The sequence below is a fragment of the Lactuca serriola genome, chromosome 2, assembly GCF_051521515.1.
Source record: "Lactuca serriola cultivar US96UC23 chromosome 2, Lser_US96UC23_V15, whole genome shotgun sequence".
In the NCBI taxonomy this organism is placed as follows: domain Eukaryota; kingdom Viridiplantae; phylum Streptophyta; class Magnoliopsida; order Asterales; family Asteraceae; genus Lactuca; species Lactuca serriola.
This window is the reverse complement of record NC_136409.1, coordinates 112135007-112158511: the sequence shown is the minus strand read 5'-3', so window position 1 is coordinate 112158511 and position 23505 is coordinate 112135007. Positions and strand designations below refer to the sequence as shown.

The 23505-nt window shown below is 36.9% G+C and overlaps 1 protein-coding gene across 1 annotated transcript in view; it reads right to left on the bottom strand.

Annotated features, from left to right (window-relative positions):
* Window positions 1-23124, bottom strand: part of LOC145089475 (phenylalanine ammonia-lyase-like) — a 71498-nt gene extending 48374 nt beyond the window's left edge. The window contains 4 exon segments of the mRNA XM_079027910.1: window positions 3612-3767; window positions 3769-3841; window positions 4418-4579; window positions 22781-23124. Coding sequence (XP_078884036.1) covers window positions 3612-3767; window positions 3769-3841; window positions 4418-4579; window positions 22781-23124 — 735 coding nt within the window.
* Window positions 23125-23505: the final 381 nt, after the last annotated feature.

Sequence of the window (23505 nt, the reverse complement as noted above, 5' to 3'; positions counted from 1 at the left end):
AAGCAACTTGATATGATGAATTATGGAGAGAGAGGATTAATTATGATTTATTAATATATTATGAGAATAATATATTAAAGGAGAAATCATATTGTTTAATTAATATTAGTCAATAATTAATTAAGAATTAATTTTGTGGCTAAAAGATATTAATTAAACTTAAGGGACTAGAACTGTCAATTGTGTGATAGCTGAATATTGGGCTAATGGACTCCATAGAGGATGGAATGGACAAATTCTTTGGGGAAACCCATTAGAAATCGTCCAAGGCCTCTAAGGAGGGAGTCCATGGGCTACTTAGGGCCTAAGTAGTCAAATTAGGGTTTCCTTGTTAGATAACCCTAATAGCCTCACTATTTAAGGATCCCTAGGGCACCAAAACGTGGCTAAGAGTTTCTTTAGGGTTTTCAACACCTTTTTGGGTGCCTTCTCTCTTCTCATTCTTCATCCTCTTGCTCTTGGTGTTTGTGAGCCATTAGAGGAGTGACACTTGTGACTCTAAGCTTTCTAAAGCCATTACAAGGAGGATTTGAGATTGTTATCGCTACATAACAATAAAGGTAAGATCTAAACCCCATTCTTATGTTAATATTGATTATCACATGCTAAATTACGGTTTAAAGTCTTGGATGAATTGCATGTATAATAGAGAAACCTAGATCCAAACATTAGGGTTTGCCTGAGCACATACGATGTTCTTATGGCCAAAAACCCATCACAATGACCTTCCAAGATTTCCTACCGAGATCGGCATTCAATATGCTAAGAAGATTTTAAGGAAGATGGGGTATGAGGGCGTCTCCCCACCTACGATGAAGAAGCTTCTGCCGCCCTACTGGAGATTTTTAACTCGTGTGTTTGTGAGCTGTATCTCCAGTAGGAGATCTGGTGCAGATGAAATCTCATTGAGAGACACCGGTGCTATAGTTTCTCTCGCTGCGGCAATCGGTTTCAATTTCTCAAGGTTTATATTGGATGAATTTGTGGTTAGCATCAATGCCACTACTTGGGATACCTTCTTCATGTATCCCAGGTTCATTCAGCTCTTCATAAACAAACAGTTCCTAAACATGGTTAAGGAGGGTGATACGCTCGACATGAAGTCCTTGGGCCCACACACCATTGGGCTAATTAAGCAGAATCATAAAGGAAAGGTCACTTTTCAAGGACTTTACCCATTGGTCAAATTTCGACGTTTCGCTGAACCGAATGAGGCGTCCGAGTCTCATAATTCCTCTGACAAAGTATCTTCAGAATACACCTCGACTGAAAAGATAATCTTGGAAGGAGACATGATTACTGTCTCGGATCAAGAAGGGGAGGAGACAGTCGCTCCTAATGTGGCTGTAGCCGAGGAGCATGTTCTAAGATCAGTGCATATTGAAAGCGACTACAATGAGGGGTCTTCTGTTAATGCGACTGAGGCTGAGCTATTTGAAGACCTTGATCTAACTGGTTTTGATCAAGATGACATTCCTACAAATTTCGGAAGCAATGATTATTTCTTAACAAACATAAATCTCAACACTTTGCTGGATAATGTCAGTGATTCTGCTATCCCAGAAACGGAGACAAGGGAAAATGAAGACGTTTTTTACTTAACCCCCATTTCTAAAGAGCAAGGGGTTGGTTCTATGAATCCTACGGTGACAGTGTCAGGGATTCCTCCCCTTGACAGTGCTTTGCCTACATCTGAACCACTTCAGGATGATCAATCAACAGACCAGACCATGCAACCCCTATCCAAAAGAAGGCGGCGAGATCCTAGGTTCGGGCTTCTAGATTCTAGCTTATCTCAAGGAATGCTTATTACTCCAACTACCACTCCTGCTATTGTAACTGCAGAACTGTTAAGTGAAGGCCCTAGTACCATTTTTGAAACCGGTGGCTCCTCTATTCCACCAGGGTTTTCTCCCCCAAGGGCAGATCTCGAAGAGGCTTCCGTGCATTTGGCCCAACATCTGGCTCAAGAACAAACTGCTGCACTTTCTTATAAGGCCAAAGGAATTGCCTTTAATAAGGTCAAGCAAGAGAAGAAGATTCTATGATTGATGAACTTCAGAAGAGAGTAAATGTGCTGGATCAGAAAAATATTGAGCTCAACATTCGAGTTGAAGATCTTTTGATTGAGAATACTAATTTGCAGCTTCAAGTTTCTGATCTCCAAGAAGATAGAGCGACAAAGACCTAACAGATCTCTGAGCTCTAAGCTCATTTCAATCTTTTGACCTCTAGCTATTTTGATCTCAAGAAGAGGCTTGAAGAAGATCTCGTTGCTAAGTATAAGACATCTGCTGATGAGTATAGAATTAATCTTCATTCTTAGGCTCACCCTATTGTTGTGCCCATTGCTGAGACCTCACGGGTCGTGAACCGCTTTGAAGAAGAGCTTGCCCATGCTCCACATGTTGCAGAGATTATCAGAGACAGACAAGCTAAAGCCACTGAGAAGGGACAACTCTTATTCAAGAGGAGTTCTGACAAAAAACGCACCTGGGAACAAATCCACAATCACTGTTACGGATCTCGAGGCCGTAAGGTTTAGAGACACATATGGTGATAGGTCGGGAATTTTATCTTGTGGTTATCATGATCCCTTGAATATGTGGATTGTACGGAGAAAGAGCGGTAATACGAAGCTCTATAAAGACTGTCATGAGTTTATCTCTTGGACCAGGGTGGATCTGTCAGAGCTGTCTCAATCTCCTTTCTCAAACCCGACAAATAATCAACAAGCAACTAATTTCAAACACTTCCTGGAATATCAAGTGAAGAAGGGCTTTCCATCTATGAAGACTACTGAATCCATGATAAATCACTATCCTGACATCATTGATCCCAAAACTGGTCATCCCTTCCAGGTGGTGATGTGGCCTGCTACAAATCAGGTCAAACAAATTCCCATGCTTCAGAGTTACTCGGATGGATCCTTAAGTTCTGTGCTTTATAATTGGGTATTTGATGAAACCACAACATCTGTTGTCATCAAGCTAAAGGAGGGATGAATTCGTTTGTATGACAGAAGGGATTTGTTCCAGTTTAGGAAATGGGACATCCATCATCTAAGCTATTTTCAGATCAGAGTTGCTGAGGAGATATTTGAGTCAGCCGCAAAAGAATACACTGCTATGGTTGCTGAGATTATAATCAAGAGAATGTGGAATGGAGCGATGGGGCAAGAAGATGTGATGATTGTAGACAAAGATTAACTTCAAGCTAGCACAAAACCAAGGGGGAGATTGAAGGGTCTAATCAATGGTTTGGTCTAGGCTTTCACTGTAATAGGGTCTTTTGGTTAAATATGCATTTTTGGTTGTTTATGTATTAGTTTACGACCCTAGTAGAGTTTATGGTCGTAAGCCTGTTTACGGCCGTAAACCCAAAGGCCGGCCCAGGTCTGTTATAAATAGGGGTGTGCTAGGTCGTTTAATGGTTGTTGATGCCTCAGAGTCTCGATTGCTATTCCACAAGTTGTACGAGACGTTTTTGCTAATAGAAGCATGTGCAAGCTTGTTTATATTCTTGTTTCTACTTTGTTCCTGATTGTTATCGATTGTGTTTACTGTTTGATCATTGGTAAGATCCGTTTCAGGACCTTACATGGAAAACATGAGTTTCACTACAACAACAATGGCCAAACGAGTGTTGTCCATGGAAACTCCGATTAGGGTTCCTTGGAAGTTACCATCATGTAAAACCTTGTTCTGGGAAATATCGATAAGAGGGTTGTCGTTGACGGAGTTGAATTCTCTTTCGATCATTTTTAATTGATGATCAAATGACCTTGATTTATGGGCCTAGCCATTGAGGCGATGTTCTCAAAGCATATTGACCTTCAGACATTGTTTAGAACATCTCCAACCCACTCCCATTTTTTCCTCCAAAAATAGAGTAAAAAATGCGGTAAATAGTGTTTCATCTCCAACCGTAATCCAATTTTTACCCCATTTTTACCCCCAAAAAGTATATTGCATTCTTATAATTTATATAAATTGTCAAGCACACCCCTTCTATTAATTTGCTTTTAAGAAATATATAATTTATATTTTTTTCATTACAATAATATTAAGTAAATAAGATTATATTTATAATACGTAAATATAAGCTTTTGTAAAATACGTTATTGTGTTTTAAAATTTCAATATGTATTTAAATTTTAATATGAATTTGATAAAAAAAAACAAACTTTATATTTATAATTAATTAATATAATTTAATATATTACATAATATTATATGTATTAAATATTTCATTTAAATAATAATTACTAGATAAAAAAACCGACAATTAGGGACTAAAACCGACAATTCAAAGTTTATCTTCATTTTGGGGGAAATGAATAGGGAAGGGTTAGAGAGAAATGAGAGAAAAAAAGAGGGAAAAATGAAAAATGAGAGTGGGTTGGAGATGCTTTTAAGTTTCTTTTAAAGAGTCCATGAAATGGACCTTCTGTGCAACTTTAACATAATCAGATCCATCCAATATGTACTCCATTATCGCTGCAAATTTAACTTGCCAGGGGGATACTTCAATTTGTGTCTCAAGTGGTCTGTGAACTCCGACTTCCCTTGCATAACATCTGCAAAAATGACGGACATAACTTCTGTCAACAAAAAAAGAACATTGGGGGAGGTGGGCCCTTCTTTAGGTGAAATGACAAAAATACCCTGATGTGCAAGGCACATGGGGGCATGCTAAGGTTGCTTTAGACTGACATTCAATCGATGGACTATTTGTGTTCAAGTTTACGTATGTAGGTACAATCTGAGTGAAAACTTTCGTAGGGTCTTCAGGGAAAAACTGCAAACTTAAAGGACAATTCGGGTAATTTAATCTTTTTTCTTTATTTTAATAAAGCTAATATATATTATTTATAAAACTATTTTAATTTTTTAAAAATCAATTATTTCATTATCTAAAATCATATTAGTATTTATTATTGTTTTTATTAAATTTACACATTTAAAAATGTTATATATTATAAAGTAAACATGTAAATAAATATGTTAAACATAAAAAAATAAGCAAAAGTTTAAAACGTTATAAATTCTAAAGAAAACAACTAAAAATAATAATAATAAAAGAAACTTTTATATATATATATATATATATATATATATATATATATATATATATATATATATATATATATATATATATAAAAGGTCGAATGAGGACTTATAGAAAAATATATAAATAAATTAATAGATTATTGTATTTATTTATTATTTAGTATTATATTTAATACTTTAAATTTATTGCATAAATTACTCAAGTTTTCTTATAAGTAATTATGAAAAGTAATGAAATAAAACCCATATTTTTCTACACGACAAATATATATAAAATCAAAAATAAATACATCCCAAGCATATTATCTTTAACAAAAATAAAATATTGTTGTATCACAAGCTACTCCACTCAAAGTGCTTACAAATACACCAATACTGATGTTTTTTCATATGGAGTGAGAAATGTTATTTATGGTGACCGTTTAAAAATATTATCGTGCCAATTGTTGAATATTTTTGGAGACACAAATATTGATGTGTTTTTTTTATAAGGTGCGACACAAACTATTCCACTCATACGGGGTACATTTAGCACTTTGAGATGTACGTATTAAAATAGACGTTTTAGAATTAAGATTGTATATATTGATAATGCAGTAGAGCTGGTCACGGTGATTTATAGATTTACTTAGATAAAGTCTAAAAAATAATTTCCTTATAAAAAGGGTCTTTTATAAAAAGGGTCTTTTTTATGTCTTAGATTTGGCTACAAGAATAATAATCATTATGCTGACGCCTTTGGCGACGATAGCATGTAGCGACGACATACAACTTTTGCATTATATGTCGCTGCTAAAGGTGGCTGTCGCTGTCGCCGCTAATACTCATTGACCCCGATCCTTATATTAAACCACAATCGTTGATATTGTTCCTAATCTAACTGCCGACGATACACGTAGACATCAAAATATTGATGACGGCTATTGTCGTTGATGCTTGAAAAAAAAGTATGCAGGCTGATCCCTCCATAGCTCGTCGCTGCTAATTCATTTGTGTCACCACTAATGGATTTATGTCACTTCAACTAGTACGAAACTCGGCTATATCCATGTAAAAAACCCGTCATTATAGATATTTTGTATCGTTTTTATTTTATTTCATTTTATTTTTTATATTTTTTTGAAGAACATGAGAGGAAATGTCGCGCCATTGAAGATACATTATGTTGTTCAATTATTGTGAATAGAACCTATGAAAACTTGTTATTATAGGTCAAACCTCTCATTATATGATAAGAGTGTTTTTTAGATATATTTATCTTATTTTGAACCTTCATTACTAATACACCAATACCGATGTGTTTTTCCATATAGAGTGATAAATGTTACTTACGGTGACCGTTTAAAACTATTATCCCGCCAATTGTCATAACTTTTGGAGACTAAAATGCAATTATGTTGTAAAGATAAGTTATCTTTCCTAAAATGTTTAATGGTTTATCATTACTGTTTTTATATATAAAGACAAAGAAAAGTTTTTAGGTCATCAAAATGATCTATACTAACATGTTATTTCTCTTATTATGATTATTGATCATTTTTAGTGACATGTTTCGTATTATATCATGAATATTGTGATAGTGTACTCACTCACAAGCAATTAAACGGTGAGCATAAAATACATATAGTGATGTGGTTTTTCATATAGACTTATTAATGTTCACTTACGGTGACCGTTTATAAATAATAACGTGACCATTGTTGACTTTTTGAGACACAAATGTAATTAACTTGTATGGATAAGTTATCTTTCCTGGTTTATTATTAGTATTGGATACATACACTAACAAATAAAATTTTAAGACGTCACTAAAACTAATCTATACTAGCATGTTATTTCTCTTATTATGTTTAATATTATATCGTGAATATTGTCAATGTTTACATACTCACAATGTAACACACCAATCTTCAAGTAATTTTAAATTCATCCCTTGGGTTGCAATTATGTCATTTTAGTCCTTGGATTGGAAAAGAGTGGCCACAGGAATTCCTAGTGGCAAAATGATAATTTTTGGAGCAGGAGTAGTACGTTAGGTGTACATGTGAGTACACTAAGTGTACTAGGGTGCGCCTAGTACACTCTGCGTATGCATATGTACGCAGTACGTATTAGTGTCTGAGTGAAAACCTAACTTTTTGGGTTCGTTGAGTATTTAAGCATCATTATGCTCCCCCTCCCCCCATCTTTTTAGCCTCCATGTTCTAGGATCGTTTTTGGAAAACCCTAACTCCTCTAATGTGTGTGTGTGTGTATGAGTTAAGAGTGAGTTTCTTGTATGGTTGAATGAGAAGTTAGTTCATTAAAGGAGTCAAGGAAAGAAGCAAGCTTGTAGATCTAGGATTATCATATTCTTTGGTAGCTTCAGGAGGTGTAAAGCTTCTACATTTATATATTCTTGGATTGTTTAGATCTTATGTTGGTAACGTTTTGGTGTTCTTCTTATCTCAAAAGTCACATTGTTATGCATGCTTTGTTTTGGACGTTTTGAGCTATCCCTTCAAACCCTAGGAAGGGTTCTAAGTTATAAAAATGAGGCCCCTTTGGCTGGTTTGGCTTCATGTGTCTAATAGGAGGTCTTAATGGATTAAGACCTTGTATTAAGCCCTTTTTATACGTCTAAAGTGTTTAAGTTTGAGACTTTATGATTTGGGAGTACTTTTGAGTCATTGATCTGGAGTTTGAGCTTAGGTCCTTAATCCAAAAAGAACTTATAAGGATTTTAAGGCATGTGAGGGTCCGCCCTTGCGTAAGTTGATGTACGCCCCGCATACTGAGTCAACCACCCTGATGGTGGTCAATGCAAGGCGAGGTACGCCCAACATATTGAAGGGGTATGCCCCGCGTACGCCTCTGTTTGGGTTTTAGGCTTTGGACATCGGGTTTGGGCCATCTGTTTAGGATTTGATTCTTGGGCCCTAATGGGTTGTTTGAGTGGTGTGTTCTGGACTAATTGGAGGATTGGACCATAGGAAAAGGCCCAATAAGGGGATTGGGCCCAATTTGGAAAATTGGGCCAATTATGGACCTCGAGGTAATTTGGGCCTCTTTGGATCAAAGATTGGGACTTGGGCCTTGGCGCAGTTATGAAAAAAGGGTCAAATGGATATTTACCCTAAATATGGATCATTAGTCAAGAATGGTAATACAATTGTTAGTTGAATGTTTGTTTTGTTGTGATATTTCAGGTTGTTCGTGAACCAACAATCGGAGGTTTTCAGTATGATTCGACTTTGCGAGGTGAGTCTTCATCGTTTATACTTTAGGGTCGAAGTCACCAAGGGTGGCCCATTGCTTGGATAATATGATATTACTGATATGATGAGTATGATAAATGTTGTGCATGCTAGTATTAGTATGCTAGTCTTGTAGATCGTCAGGACTACCTGTAATCCTGTCTACATGATTATTTGTATATGTTGTTATCTGTCGGCATAGTATGTAGGTTTGAGGTTGTACTGCTTCATGCTGTAGCCAACAAACCCTAGAGCATTACAAATATGAGCTGAGGGCTAGGTAGGGCATGGCGGACTCATACTGCGGGCTCAATAGCAATCCAGATATGAGCTGAGGGCTAGGTAGGGCATGTCAGACTCATACTGGGGGCTCAATAGCATTCCAGATATGAGCTGAGGACCCAGTTGGTATGCCAGACTTGTACTGAGGGCTTGAGGGTGTTGGAGCAATCTAGATATTAGCTAAGGGACATGAAGGGCATGCTAGACTCATACTGAGGGCTCATGGGCATTCCAGTTATGAGCTGAGGTCCAAGTAGGGCATTCCAGACTCGTATTGAGGGTCGGGGAGCAAGCCACACATAAGTTGTGGGCCTAGGGGGAAGCCTGACTTATGTTGTGAGCTCAGGGGTAATCCGGTCTATTACCTATCGACCCATTGCATACTATTATTCGGTATATGTGCTATTGTTTGTGTATTGGTATTTTAGGGGAACTCACTAAGCTTCGTGCTAACAGTTTTGATTTATGGTTTCAGGTACTTCAGTGGATCGTGGCAAGGTGAAGACGTGACCTTACATATGCTCGTGTTTTTGGAACTATGTGTAAATGATTCCGGTTTTAAATAAAGGTTTTGGAAATAACGGTTTTGTAAACACCTCTTTAATAAATGGGTTTTTTTTTTGAAAAGTTTAAATTTTATTGAAATTTTTTGGATGTTACAAGTTGGTATCAGAGCCTTGGTTTGAGTAAATTGGAGGAACACTCATGTGAATCTGGTCTTAAACTAAGGAAAAAGATTTTCAAATAATTTTTAAATAGTTTTCAAAAGTACTTAAGAAGGATGCGATGTGTGTGATCAGCCAGAGCCAGTAACTAGACCCGAAAATACCAAACTGTTATTTGATATTGTGATATGTTAGAATAGCATGCTAGTGATAGGCTAACGATCCTCAAGAATTACATGATAGATTTGCCTTATTATATGATGCCTGATAGCCTAGGGTTCTTCTGTATATGAAATTAACATCATTACTGTAGTTGTTTAGTGTATGCATCATAGCTGTACATAACTAAGATTCTATAGCCTGCGAATATTTGGTTTGGCCTTATTTCCTGTTCTTGTTTGATGAAGCGCTTAGGGTAGGATCAGACATTCGACTGTTTATAGGGTCCAATTTTACGTATGGCTAACATACACGAGTGATGCAGGGTTGTTGGAAGTTTCATGAGTGGGTGTAGTGGTTAGCTGGCCAGTCATGTTATTGGATGAGGTAGCGGTGGTTTCCCTGGTTTTGGCGCGGTTCATAGTGGGTCAGTGCAAAGAATGATTAGCCACTCGGCGAGATTGAAGAAGGGCAAAGGTGCATCCGTGGTTTTGGAAGTTTGAACTTGAGGGTTCCATAGGAGAATCTGTCAGATTTTATTACATTTAATGCCAGTCGGCTCCTTTGCAAGAATGTTGCTTGCTTTGTGATTTTTGGAACTCATGAGGGGTATGAGTTAGCCATTATGTGAATATGTCAAGTCACATGTGGAAAAGGTTGGATAATCTCAGAGTGATGGATTTGACCCTACTACGTAGCTCTTATATGAGTCCAACCGTTGTAGGGATGAGTCTGTTACTCGAAGGATTATCTAAGCTTTATCACATGTGATTGTATTCATGGAATGGCTAATTGACATTGTGAGGAGTTCTTCAGCAGTTGATGGCAGAGAAGTGTGGGACCCTAGTGTGGGATAAGGTGTCTAAGTCCATAGCTATATTGGTATGCACTTGACCCGAATATAACATGGTCCATTTGGGTTGCATTTTGCCGGAACAATTTGAAAGTATGGACTTTTGAGAAGAGGTTATTTATGATTTATTAATATATTATAAGTTCTAATATAGTAATATGAAATTATATTATTTAATTAGTATTGATCAGTAATTAATTTGGAATTAATTTAGTGATCAAAAGAGACTAATTAAATGTACGAGATTGATTTGGTAAATCAATGATTCTTATAGTGTGGGCCTATGGTTATTTAGGATGGGCGAAACAAAAATGGTAGTCCATGGATAGTCCATCGAGGTCTAACCCATGGATCCTAAGTAATATGAAAGGTCATGGTACATTAGGCTTTTTTCACACTATAAAAGAAGCCCCTTGGCTCCTAAAATATGCACTAGTTGTTTAAGAAGATCATAAGAGTCGATTTTGTGTGCAAGTCGCTCTCTTTCAAGTCCACCATTTTTGGTTGTGTTTTGTGAAGCATATGAGGCATCACATCTGGGGTGCTAGGCTCTTAAAGGCTTAAGTTATCAAGTTACAACAAAAGGTAAGAAATATAACTAGGTTGTTTTGTTCAATTACCTATGTTTTGTATGCTAGTTAGGATGAATGCTTTGGAAAAAAAATTCATGTATAATTAGAGAAAATTTAGATCCAATGAATCTAGGGTTTTATGTGCACCTTAAGGTTGTTAGAGTGCTAAAAACCCATCAGTGATATTAGAGCCTATGATTGTCTTCTATTATACTTAATGCTTATTGGTTTTCAATGTTCAAAAAATCTATTTTCTGCCTTCTGACTGGTGAACTCACCGAGTCCACTGGTTGACTCGATGAGTCCACTCAGAAACAAACCAACTCGACGAGTTCAGTTCATATACTTGTCGTGTTGGTCTCCTGTGTGCAGAATTTCAAGTTTTTTTTGCCAGAATTGGATTTGGATCATTACCCCCAAACTGTTTTTTGAACCATAAAATATGTTTTTGATATGGTAATGACCATGCCTATCCAATTAAAAGATAATTGTCATAAATTCAAGATTGTTGATATGAATTATCTTATTCTTATGAGTTTAATTAGATCATGGATGAATTATTTGATCATTGTGTTAATTAAAATAATGATCTAAATGCCTTTAATGGACTCCATAACTTGTCCTCAAGTTATGGAAAATGAAATTTTTTTTCTTTAAAAGGTCAATAAACTCATAAGTTATGGAAACGAAAAGTTTTGAAGAGTTTCAAAACTTGTCCTCAAGTTTTGGATTTTGTAAATCACACTTATAAATACTTTAATTCCAAACCCTAGAATTTTAAAAGTTTAAAATTCAACCCTTATACTATTATAAAATTAAAAGTTTAATGATTATATATATATATATATATAAGACAAGTCAGTCGTACTGTTAGTATGCCTCACTCACGAAGTAGGTTTATAGGGGGTATAAGGTTACTGCCTATAAAATAGTTGTTTAATGGGGGGTCCACTCTCACACACCGCTTCCTTGACTGGTGGAGGGTCGTTAGCTGAACGGGTAGCATAGGACATTAATTCTGATTAAAATTATAATGATAATTATAAAGTAACTAAATGTTTTATTAAATTTGCAATGTTTGTTACTTTAGGAAAATGTGAATTTAATGCTAATCCATGAAATTGCACTATGCACCTTGCCAAGTTGTTAATGGAGCAGGTGTGGTTAACCGACACATTAACTTGTACTAGTCAGGATGGCAAACGGTAGCTTGATGTTTTTCATAGATCGGCGGAGCGTTTATGGTTAACCGGCACATCAACTAGGTGATAAATGACATCAAGTGTACCAAGTAAATTTGCATGGTTATTCACACATTGTTTGTGATCCTGGGTATCCCAGTCACAAACTTGAAGGGTATAATCGAGATTCAAACATGCTATTGAAAAGTTCAATGAATCTCAAAAGAATCTAGGAATTTTAATTCATTTAAAACTTAATAATCAATTTCGTTTTTCATAGTGGAAATTGGTAAATCATCATTTAACTACCATCAAATATTTTGCAAGTTGAATTATGACATCCGTCTTCCAAATTGTAACATATCGTGTTGGGTCCTAGCCTTAGTATTTCATTTGGGTGTTATATTAAGGATTCTTATCTAATCTAAACTTTGTCATTCTTTTTTAGATGTCTTCCAACACTACTTCTGGCTCAAAACATACTAGCTCCTTCTCTCTCCTGAACTTGTGTCAGAGATTCAACTTTGATGGCACTAACTTCAATGACTGGATTAGGAACATCAGGATGGTCACTCGCTATGAGGACAAGGAATATGTCCAAGACAAGGAACTTAAGGAAATCAATGAGTCTTATGCTACTCCTGAAGAGATCACTGAGCTTAGGACTCATGAGAAGGATGCCACCACGGTGTCTTATATCATGTTGGCTACTATGGCAGATGAACTCTAAAACTCCTATGAGGACTTCTACCCTCTTGTGATGCACTAAGACTTGATGGAAAGATACCATCAAAGTGATCATCAAGAGAGGTAAGAAATTATCTCTCCCATGATAACAACTAAGATTAAGGATGGAGAGTCCATCACAACCCACTTGCTGAATATGCAAAGGTTTGTGGACCTTTTTCTAAAGTTGAATGTGAAATTCGATGCGTAGTTGGCTATAGATATCATTCTACACTCCTTACCTCCATCTTAAGATAAGTTCCGCATAATCTATAATATGAACAAGGAGGAGGTCACTCTTAGAAAACATCAAGGGCTTTTGAGGACTGCTGGAAGTAGTCTCAAAGGTAAATCAATTGTTACTACTCCTACTACTGCCCCTGTTCTGGCAATTGGGCATGGCAAATGGAAGGGTCATAAAGGAAAGTCTCTTGATGGATCCACTTCAAGCGGAACCAAAGGTGGTTCTGCTACTCCCTTAACAACCCCAAACCCCAAAGGAAGTAGAGTGCTTCTATTGTCATGAAAAGGGGAACTGGAAGCGAAACTGCCCCAAGTACTTGCAAGATGTTAAGGATGGGAAGGTTAAACCCACCCATGCAAGTATTTACACTATTCTATCTAAAAACTCATCACTGTTGGATTAGTGTCTAAGTCCATAACTATTTTGGTATGTACTTGACCCGATTATGAGCATGGTCCTTTTGGGTTGCCTTCACCATAGCAATATGTAGGATGATTTAAGGAGAGAAAGGTTTAAATATGATTTATTAATATATTATGAGAATAATATATTAATGGAGAAATCATATTGTTTAATTAATATTGGTTAAGAATTAATTAAGAATTAATTTTGTGGCTAAAAGAGATTAATTAAACTTAGGGGACCGAAGTTGTAATTATAAGATAATTATAATTGGTCTATGGATCACCTAATAATATATAGGTTGGACGAATTCAATGGAAAGCCCATTAGAAATCGTCCAAGGGATATGTTTAAGGAGTCCATGGGCTGCTTAGGGCCTAAGCAGTCAGATTAGGGTTTCCTAGTTGTAAACCCTAATAGCCTACATGTATATAAAGGACCCTTAAGCCCCAAAAACATGGACAACACTTCCATTAGGGTTTCCAGCCGTTTTTGGTGCCTCCCCTCTCTTCCCTCTTCATCCAAGTTGCTTAGTGGTGTTTGTGACTCCATTAGAGGTGCAACATTTGAGGCACTAAGCTTTTGAAGCCAATCCAAGCAAGGAATTGATTGTTATTGCTATATAAAAATCAAAGGTAATTCTATTAACCCTAATTTAGTTTATAATATGTTAGATCTAAGTATATTAGTCTTGGATTCAAAGCATGTACAATAGAGAAACCTAGATCCAAGCATTAGGGTTTGTATGAGCACATAGGATTGTTCTTATGCCTAAAACCCATCAGTGGTATCAGAGCCTTGATTGGTTTCAGTTGTATGTGATGCTTAACTATTTTGTTTGCTGAAAAAACGAGTTTTTTTTTTGCCTCTGGCTGACTCAACTCGGCGAGTCAGTATCTGGACTCGGCGAGTTGGCCCTACTCGGCTAGTCCAGGTCTGACTTGGTGAGTCAGTGCGTCAGGCAAAGGGTATTTCGGGATTTAGCTGCTGTTTTGACTTGGATTTGATGCTTAAATTGTTTTATGAAGTTAAAATCCGAATTTTATCTTAATTATATGTTTATCCTTGCCAAAACAATAGATAATTTCAAATCTTTTAAATATTGGATGTTTATGTGATAAATATGGATTATTTAAAGTTATTTGGTAATTATATAATGACTAAAATAAGATTAGGTCAAATATAGATAATTATGAAATTAATTGTTTAATTTGAATTATTTGTTGTTTGATCCCTAATGTTTTGAAATGTTTCAAAACTTGCCCTCAAGTTTTGGAATTTAAAAGTTGATTAAAAGTTTAATTTTGAAATGTTAAATTCTAAAACCCTAGTAATTTGAAAAGGTCAAATCACACCCTTATGGTTTTATTATTTAATTAAAGTGTATAATTAAAATAGATTTAATAAACCCATAAAGTTTTGGTTTACATTTAATTAAATTAAAAGTATAATCTACTAAATTGAACCACCTAGTATTTTAAAAGTGTAAAATACACCCTATACTATATATAACATTAAAAGTCTAATATTATATATGTATGAGTAAACAGTCAGTCTTATCGTTAGTAGGCCCCATTCACGAAGCTGGTCTATAAGGGGTGTTTAAGGAAATTGCCTATAAAATGACGATTGAATGGGTATCCACTCTTACCCACCGCACTCTTGACTAGTGGAGGGTCGTTAGCCGAACGGGTAGGATAGGACAGAGACCTTCCATTATAAGTATAATGAAGTACAAAGTAACTAAATGTTTTTCAAATTCCCAAATCATAGTTACTTTAGGCAAAATGTGAAATTGTATGCTAACCCATGGAATTACACTTCGTACCCTTGTCAAATGTTAGTGGAGCGTGTGTGGTTAACTGGCACACTAATTTGGGGATGACATTGGTGGCGAAGGGTGGCTCGATGCTTATCATAGATCAATGGAGCGTGTGTGGCTAACCGGCACATTGATTAGGTGATAGTAGCATTGAGTGCACCACATGATTCGTATGGTTATTCACACCTTGTTTGTGATCCTCGGCATCCCAGTCACAAATGGTAGGGCATAATCGAGATTAAACATGCCATTGAAAAGTTCAATGAATCTCAAAAGATCTAGGAATTTCAATTCATTTAAAAGCTAATCTTCTTTTTCGTTTTTCATGGTGGAAATTGGTAAATCGTCATTTACCTACCTTCAAATATTCTGCAACTAGATTACGGCATCCCTCTTCTAGGTTGTAGAGTATTGTGTTGGATCCTAGCTTCATGTTTCATTTGGGTGTTGCATCAAGAGTTCTAATAAACTTAACTTGAATTTTCTCCCGTTTTGTAGATGTCTGAATCTTACAATGGTCTTCCCAAATCCTTTGGAACAAGCTTTCCAAATGAAGATAACGTTCCGAGATACGATCAAGGAAATGAGAGTCATGCTTCACTTCCTCCACCTCCTCCAGTTATTCTCCCTGACCCACAAGTTCAAAGGCTTGAAAAGTTCAAGCTCACTCAAGCCCTTTTGGATAGTAATCACGAAGATGGGAAACCTGTGTGTGCGCACGTCTTAGAGATGAAGTCACACATTGATAGGTTAAGCATGGTGGGTGTCGAGATTTCAAGCGAGTTGGCTGTTGACTGGGTTCTTCAGTCACTTCCTGAATCATGTAGTGAGTTCGTAAGAGAGTACTATATGATGGACCATGACGCGACCCTAATTGATCTCACCTATTTGCTTATAGCTGCTGAATCAACAATGATTTGGCGTGATGGTCAAGCAAATTTGTCTAGTGAATCAAACTCCCAAACTTCAATGGACACTGGCAACATTAGAAGTCCAGAAAGAACTAAGTCTGTGATTGTCCGATGTATTGTGCCAAAGGAGTCCATTTGCTTTTATTGCCAAGAGAAGGGGCATTGGAGACAAAGCTGCCCTAACTACCTGAAAGATCTAAGAGATGGGAGAGTCAAGACGTATGTCTCTACTTCAGGTAAAATCCATTAGCTAACTCTTTTAAGTTCCTATTCTAGATTCTTAATACATCATGTGATAATATTACATTTTGATGTTTTGTAGGATCGAAGAAAAGAGAGGAAGCTTAAGGGAAAAAGTGAGCTGAATCTAATCGTAAAGAAATGGATTTCGATCGCATTGCTTGAAGATTAGACTCTTGAGCTACTACTTGGAGTCAGAATAAATTGTTAAGAAATATGTAATAACATAGTTTTTCAGTTGAATTGCATTGTAAGGACAAGTTTCTTTCCGCAATAAAATAAAATTTGATTTTGTCTTATTTATTTATCCTTACAATGAAATATCTGAAAAATTGATGTTAGTGTACTTCTATTATTAGCAAAATGGATTTGATTCTTAATTATGTTATTTGTGGAAATGTCAAAAGTGTACCAAATAGGGAGAGTTTCTCATCGCCCAAGTTTCAATTGGACAAAAACTTGGAATCATGCAATGTGTATTGTATGATGAATGAAAAACTTTCACATTTGGGAAACTTAGACTAATTCTTTGACAAAATGTCAATTGAAGGACTAGGAGATCAAGTACACTAGGTTATGAGTTGATCAAGTCCACCACAAGAGTGACAAAGATATTCGTCATGATTTACTAAAGTTTAGTAAATATGATTATACTTATAAGATTAAGTGTAATTCTGAGTTGATTGAAAAATGTTTCAATGAATAGCAGAACGAATAAGAAGAATCAAGTAGGCAGAAAGATAAAAAGTTTCTCATTTCTAAGAAGAAGGGAGAGTACCTTTTATTGTGTTTATGATAGGTCTTAATGATTAAGAACCATGTCTCAATAGATCCTCTAAGTGAGTCTTAGTGCAATTGCATGTCTAAGAAGAGGAATCAAGTGTTGTAGAAATGGTTAAATCAATAAGTCAATCATACATCGTTCCAATATCAAGTCTTAGAGTCAAGATTGTGACATTGAGTGAAAAGTTTTGAGTAGGTTTATAATGCTCATCAAATGTGGAATTTGGAAAAGTTTTCTTATTCTTACACATTTGAAATTGGTAAGTTGTGATGTCTTGGATAAGACAAAGAACAACTAAGACCAATTTGTGAAGTGTTTTGTCTTGATAAATTCTTCACTAACTCTTGAATATTTGTTTGTCAAGAAATGTTTCTTGATAAGAGAATCTTATATGTCAAGGAGTCAGTGGGATTCTTAATGGTCTTGAAAGGTTTCAAGAACAAATCAAGAATAAAACTTATCAATCATCACTAGCTCATGACTTGAGGTTTACAACCTATCGTGCTGACATTATTTTGGTTCTGTTCCATTCCAATTGAATTAACTGTGTATGCGAGTTCTATGAGTTCTCATTTGAATGCATACTAAAGCCTTAGTCGATGGAAAGTACATTGATATGTAAGGACAAGTTACTAAACTACTTGGAAGACATGGTGGGCACTCGTGTTACCATAGGGCAAGAAATCAAGATTAAGAAAGTTCAGTCCATATGAGTTTGGATTTGTCGCAAACCTTGGTTTTGGCAAATTCACATGGATAGGAACTCATAAACCATAAAATCTAAGTGTCATAAGATTCCCTACTTCATGAAAATGACAGTGAGGAAATGCTTTCACTAAGAGAGATCTTAAGAAGATAGCAATTGTGAAAATTGTATTCTCAAATTCGATTATGGTTACGACATCCCTTTCCATAGTTCGAATTGTGAGATTTGGCAATTAGTTTGAATATTTGGAACTTAGTAACATAAGTTCTAGATTACTTAAACACACATATGAGCTATCTAAGGCAAAGGTGTATATGTTTAAGAAGCTGAGATAAAGGCCTATCGAAGCGTCTGGTATTAGAAATATGAATTTCAGAAATTCAATAGGCATTGTTTTCTGGAAGTTCAATTGTTTTCTGAATACATGTCAAAGCTAGTGGGAGCATAAATGTTATGCTTATATGATAATCATCATGATAGTGGGAGCATAAGTGTTATGCTTGTATGATTATTATGGCGAGTATTGCAAGTTAGCAATATTAATTATAGAAAAACAAAGATTCCATTTGCAAAGTTGCATGGGTTGAAAAGTTGTTTTGCTATAATTAAGGGAGAGAATATTATACTTCGTTTCAAAATCTAAATCTTAGATTGAGAAATTTTAATATTTTCAGTCAATGGATACATTGTGTGTTCTCAAATTTCGATTATGATTACGGCATCCCTCTTCATAGTTCGAATTATGAGATCATGACACATAAAATATTATGGCAAAAGATTGGTAAAGTATCATATCTTTATATAAGACATTATGCATTGTGTCCCATACGCTTCGGGTTTAGGATCAATTGCAAATGCTATAATATTTTACCATTCTAAAATTTTCCAAATGTCTAGCGCATTAAGGGGGAAAAGGACTAGAATTGGTTTTGACTAAAATAATTAAACAACTATCAAAGGACGATTCGAAGTTCGCTGAGGATTGGTCGCTTGTGAGTAGTTGGAAGTATGGTATTGGATGGACCATATCGACATTATTATGAATAGATAAGTGTCACACCCCCAAACCAGAACGGCGGAAACGTTCGGGGGCGGAGGACGTCATATTCAGTATCATAACAGTTCATAGAAAGGAAAGTACACACCACCATACAAATTAAGTTTTCTAAAATGTTTACATAATTGTATTCGTTACATGTTCAAAAGATAAATACATAAACATTTTTCAAACGAAGTAATTAACGTCAGCACGTTAATCCTCAAAAGTTGATTTCCAAACCTGCTTAGCGGTTCCCTGAGAATACAAGTTATTTCAAAGAAAAAGTGTCAACAATTAAGTTGGTGAGTTCATAAATGGTGTTTTGAGAAAATGTATGCCATTCGAAAGTGCTTGTATGTTTTCCAGAAAATCCCTTATTTTCTATTAGATGTATGAAATGAGTTTGAAAGATTGTTGTATGTACTATATGTATTTGAACCAGGAAAATCCCTTATTTTCCTAAAAGTGAAATGCAGTCTCAAATGACCAAGACTGTAAGCTATAAGAAACTATGACATGCTCAAAAGAGTGATGTTGTAAATCGTTATTGTACAAAATGAATGTATTTGAACCAGGAAAATCCCTTATTTTCCTAAAAGTGAAATGCAGTCTCAAATGACCAAGACTGTAAGCTATAAGAAACTATGACATGCTCAAAAGAATGATGTTGTAAATCGTTATTGTACAAAATGAATGTATTTGAACCAGGAAAATCCCTTATTTTCCTAAAAGTGAGGTGCAGTCTTATTGTTAAGTAAAACTAGTTGTTGAAGTGTTTTAACCTGAGTTTTGATCATGTCGATAATACCCTAGAATATAGTTATTGCCCCCCAAGCATGATTGAGTTATGTATTACTACGTGCATGAGTCATTGTTTCCGCGTGTTGTGAGTTCCTCATAACCATACTAGACGCAGTACCTAATGTTGACGTTTGTCACCCCAAATGACGGACTGTAGCTAACAGTCATGGTGCGGAGTTGTCAGCCCCGTATAGATCTATACACACTTGTCACGCTCTTCTCCAGGAGACTCTGGTTATAGGTGAGGACTTTTGTTTGGTACAAACAAAGCCATATGCCATCACATGATTGCTAACAACAAGTTCACGAGTAATATGATGAAAATCGTTTGTATGAAATGATTTCGTTTTCTACCGTGTTACAAAAACGTGATGATGAGTTGAGTTTTCTTGTAAAAGCATCATGTTATATTTGAAATGGTTACTCTTGATATGATGTAGTATGAAAACGTATAAATAAAACCTATTTCTATTTATAAAACATATTGTATCCCAAGAGGGTGAAGTTGTGTTGTGAGGTGTTTTGCATGATAATAACTTCATAAGATAGTTTAAAACAACAGTATGAAAAGTATATAAAAAGATCGATGTTTCACACGATTTTAGTTGTGTGTTTACTTGTATCCCCCCCCCCTTAAAAGTGTTTCAAAAGCATTTAAAAAGCATTTAAAGTGTGGTTGTAGGGGTATGAACTCAGTTGATTGAAGTGGTTGATTTGAAGTAGTCGAGAGAAGAATCGAGCAGAACTTCGACAGGAAGAGTTGAAAACGCGGGAAAATATCGGGATTCTTGGGAATCTTGGGAATCTCGAGAACACAAAACCTTCCTTCGGGACTTGAAGGTGAAAACCGGGGCTTTGGGAGGGTCTCGGGGGCTTAAACGCAGTGTTTCGGCGCGAGAAAGAAAGGGTCTGAGCAATGGAACTCGGAGCCCTTGAAATCTATTTATAGGGGCATTTTTGGGGTGTGCCACGTCGTGGCAAGTGATGGGCACATCGTGGGGAGTCAAACCTATCCTCTTCCATTGATTGGACGCCCTCAGTCACTTGCCGGGTCGCGGCAAGCTTGTGCCACGTCGTGGGGCCTGACAGCCTCGGATTTTGGACCCCGAACTTGTAAAATCCATAACTTTCGCATACGAGCTTCGTTTTTGACGTTCTTTATATGCACGCGTAGCTAAAAATATGATCTACAACTCTCGTTTACACTTCATCGGCAAATTTTGACTTTATTTTTAATTATTTATTTTTAATGGGTCGGGACACGAAAAGTCCGTTAAAATTTCATAACTTCTTCATCCGATGTTCGTTTTCGTCAGACTTTTCGCCGTTGCGCTACTAATGTTGTGACCTTCGATTCTCATTTAGGTTGTTTTGGTCAAAAGTATCTCGAGCTCTATTTCGAGTTTTTAGCTGTCTACTGCTATACCCGAACCTTGGAAAAATCATAACCTCCTCATACGAAGTCAGATTTGGACGTTCTTTTTATTTACGCTCACGGTTTGATGTTATCTATAACTTTTATGTAGATACTTAAGGCTTTTAAATATTGTATTGAAACTTCGCGTTTTTCGTTTAATCGGTGTTGCCGGTTTTGTCGGGAATTTTAGAATGGTTATAACTTCCTCGTTATAACTCGGATTTTTGTGTTCTTTATATGTATGAAAACCTTGTTACGATATTTACCACTTAGTATACTCAATTACGGTTTTATAAAAGTTTAAATTTTGACCTGAATTTTGCTGTTGTTACATTATCCCCCCGTTAGAGAGAATTTCGTCCCGAAATTCGCATTTTGACTGGGACTCCAATTCTTGCGGGCAGGCGAGAGTGCTTCTGGTCGATTTGTTCCTCTTGTTCCTTTATGAATCTAGATCCTAATGTGCGTGTTTCAGCGGACCTTCATTACTCCGCCTATCACTTTAACCGATCGGGATCGTGTGGTTTTGGGTTTACTTACTTATGTTATTCTAAATGTTAGAATATTCACTCGATGCATTAGGGCAGCTACGTTTTGAAGTTCATGGTTGAATTCACTCCTAGTTTCTGAGCTTGGATTTGACTCGTTGTATGTGTGGTATTTCTAAATGATCTGTTGGGGGATACTACGGGAAGGTTGTAAAGATGTAGTATTCCTCACATGAGTACCTTGGGGTTTTGAAACTTGAAACCAATTGGGGTTAGTGTCGGGTTTGTCATGATAAATCGATCGAGTTTCGTTAGTCGATGGTTAAAGTGAAAGGGTCTACTGGTATGGGTAGGGCCACACCAATCCACGTCGAATGCCGACGTCGGTACTTCTCATTGTAAGACGTTCGTTAGTGGGATAGTGCATTCTACGTATGTGTTCTCAGTGCTTTTTAGTCTATCTCTATTAGTACTACTATGAATGTTTTGTTTAATGATTGGGGTGTTTATTCGAGTAGATTTTTAAACTTGTGACTCACGGAACTCCTTTGTGTCCCTACTATCAAATGGAATGTATGTAAATAAGTTATCGAGGAGAAATGTACCCAGAATAACCGTGGGGTCTGCAATAGCCTCCTCTTGGACCATTGCGAATACTCGGCCTTCTCCATTAGCATTCTTGTTGTTTGCCTTCGGGCAGTTCCGTCGGAAGTGTCCCGTTGCTCCGCACTCATAACAAGTACGGTCTACTCCCACATTTGCGGCTGGAGCGGTTGGTTGGGCTATTTCCCTGCAGTAGCGGACGGTGTGTCCCTTACTATTGCACCTAATGCAATGCATTTCACGACAGGGTCCGTGATGATGAAAGTTGCATCGGTTGCACTTAGGCTGGTTGCCGTTGTACGACCTTGTGGGTGTAGGGGTGGTAGGGATAGTAACAGAATGAGCTGTCACTAACTGTTGCCTCTTGGGGTTCTCTTGCATGGTTTCCCCCTTCCTCTTATCCCAGGGTTTCCTTCGGTCCTCTATATCCTTCGGTGGCTCCGAGACAGCGGTAATAGTACCCTGTTTAACACCGTGATCAATCAATCATTGAGCCAAGCGCTTCGCGCTGTCAAACGTGATTGGGTTAGAGGCCAGGACATGCCCTTGGATCTGGGGTGATAATCCGCAAATGTACCTCTCCACCTTCTTCGATTCCGGGTTTACCATACTTGGGCACAAGGCTGACAAATCACTGAACCTAGCCATGTAAGCGATTACGTCCGATCCGGTCATCCTTAGGTTCCATAGCTCATGCTCTAATTTTTGGATTTCGCCCCTCGGGCAGTATTCTTCCAGCATCAAGATTTTGAGATCTTCCCAGCTCATGGCATTAGCAACTGGGAGAGATAGGGCTTCCACATGTCCCTTCCACCAGGTGAGGGCTCGATCAGAGAAAGTGCAAGCGGCGAACCTTACTTTGCTGGTCTCTGGGCATGCACATATCTCGAAGACTGTTTTGGTCTTCTTGAACCATTGCATAAGTGCAATGACTCCTCCTTCCCCGTTGAAAGTTTTTGGCTTTGCATTAGAAAATTCCTTGTATGTGCATTCTCTGATATAACCATGGCCAGTGCCATGATTCAAGTGGTTTGTACTGCTTCCAGTTCCACCAGCTCCGTTAGTGTTTTATCTGCGTAAGAGCAGCTGCTACAGCTGCAGTGATAGCAGCCTGAACCATGACAGGATCATATTGTGGGGGTGGTGGCGGCGGCGTAGGTGTTGCGTTGTTGATGCGACGCGCAGATCTACGAGGCGGCATCGCTGCCAAAGAAATAACAATGAAGACAATAAGTCTTTTAATGATTGTATGGTTTGGGTAGTAGGGGTCTCCTGCTAGGTGGAAATCCAGCCATTGTGTTT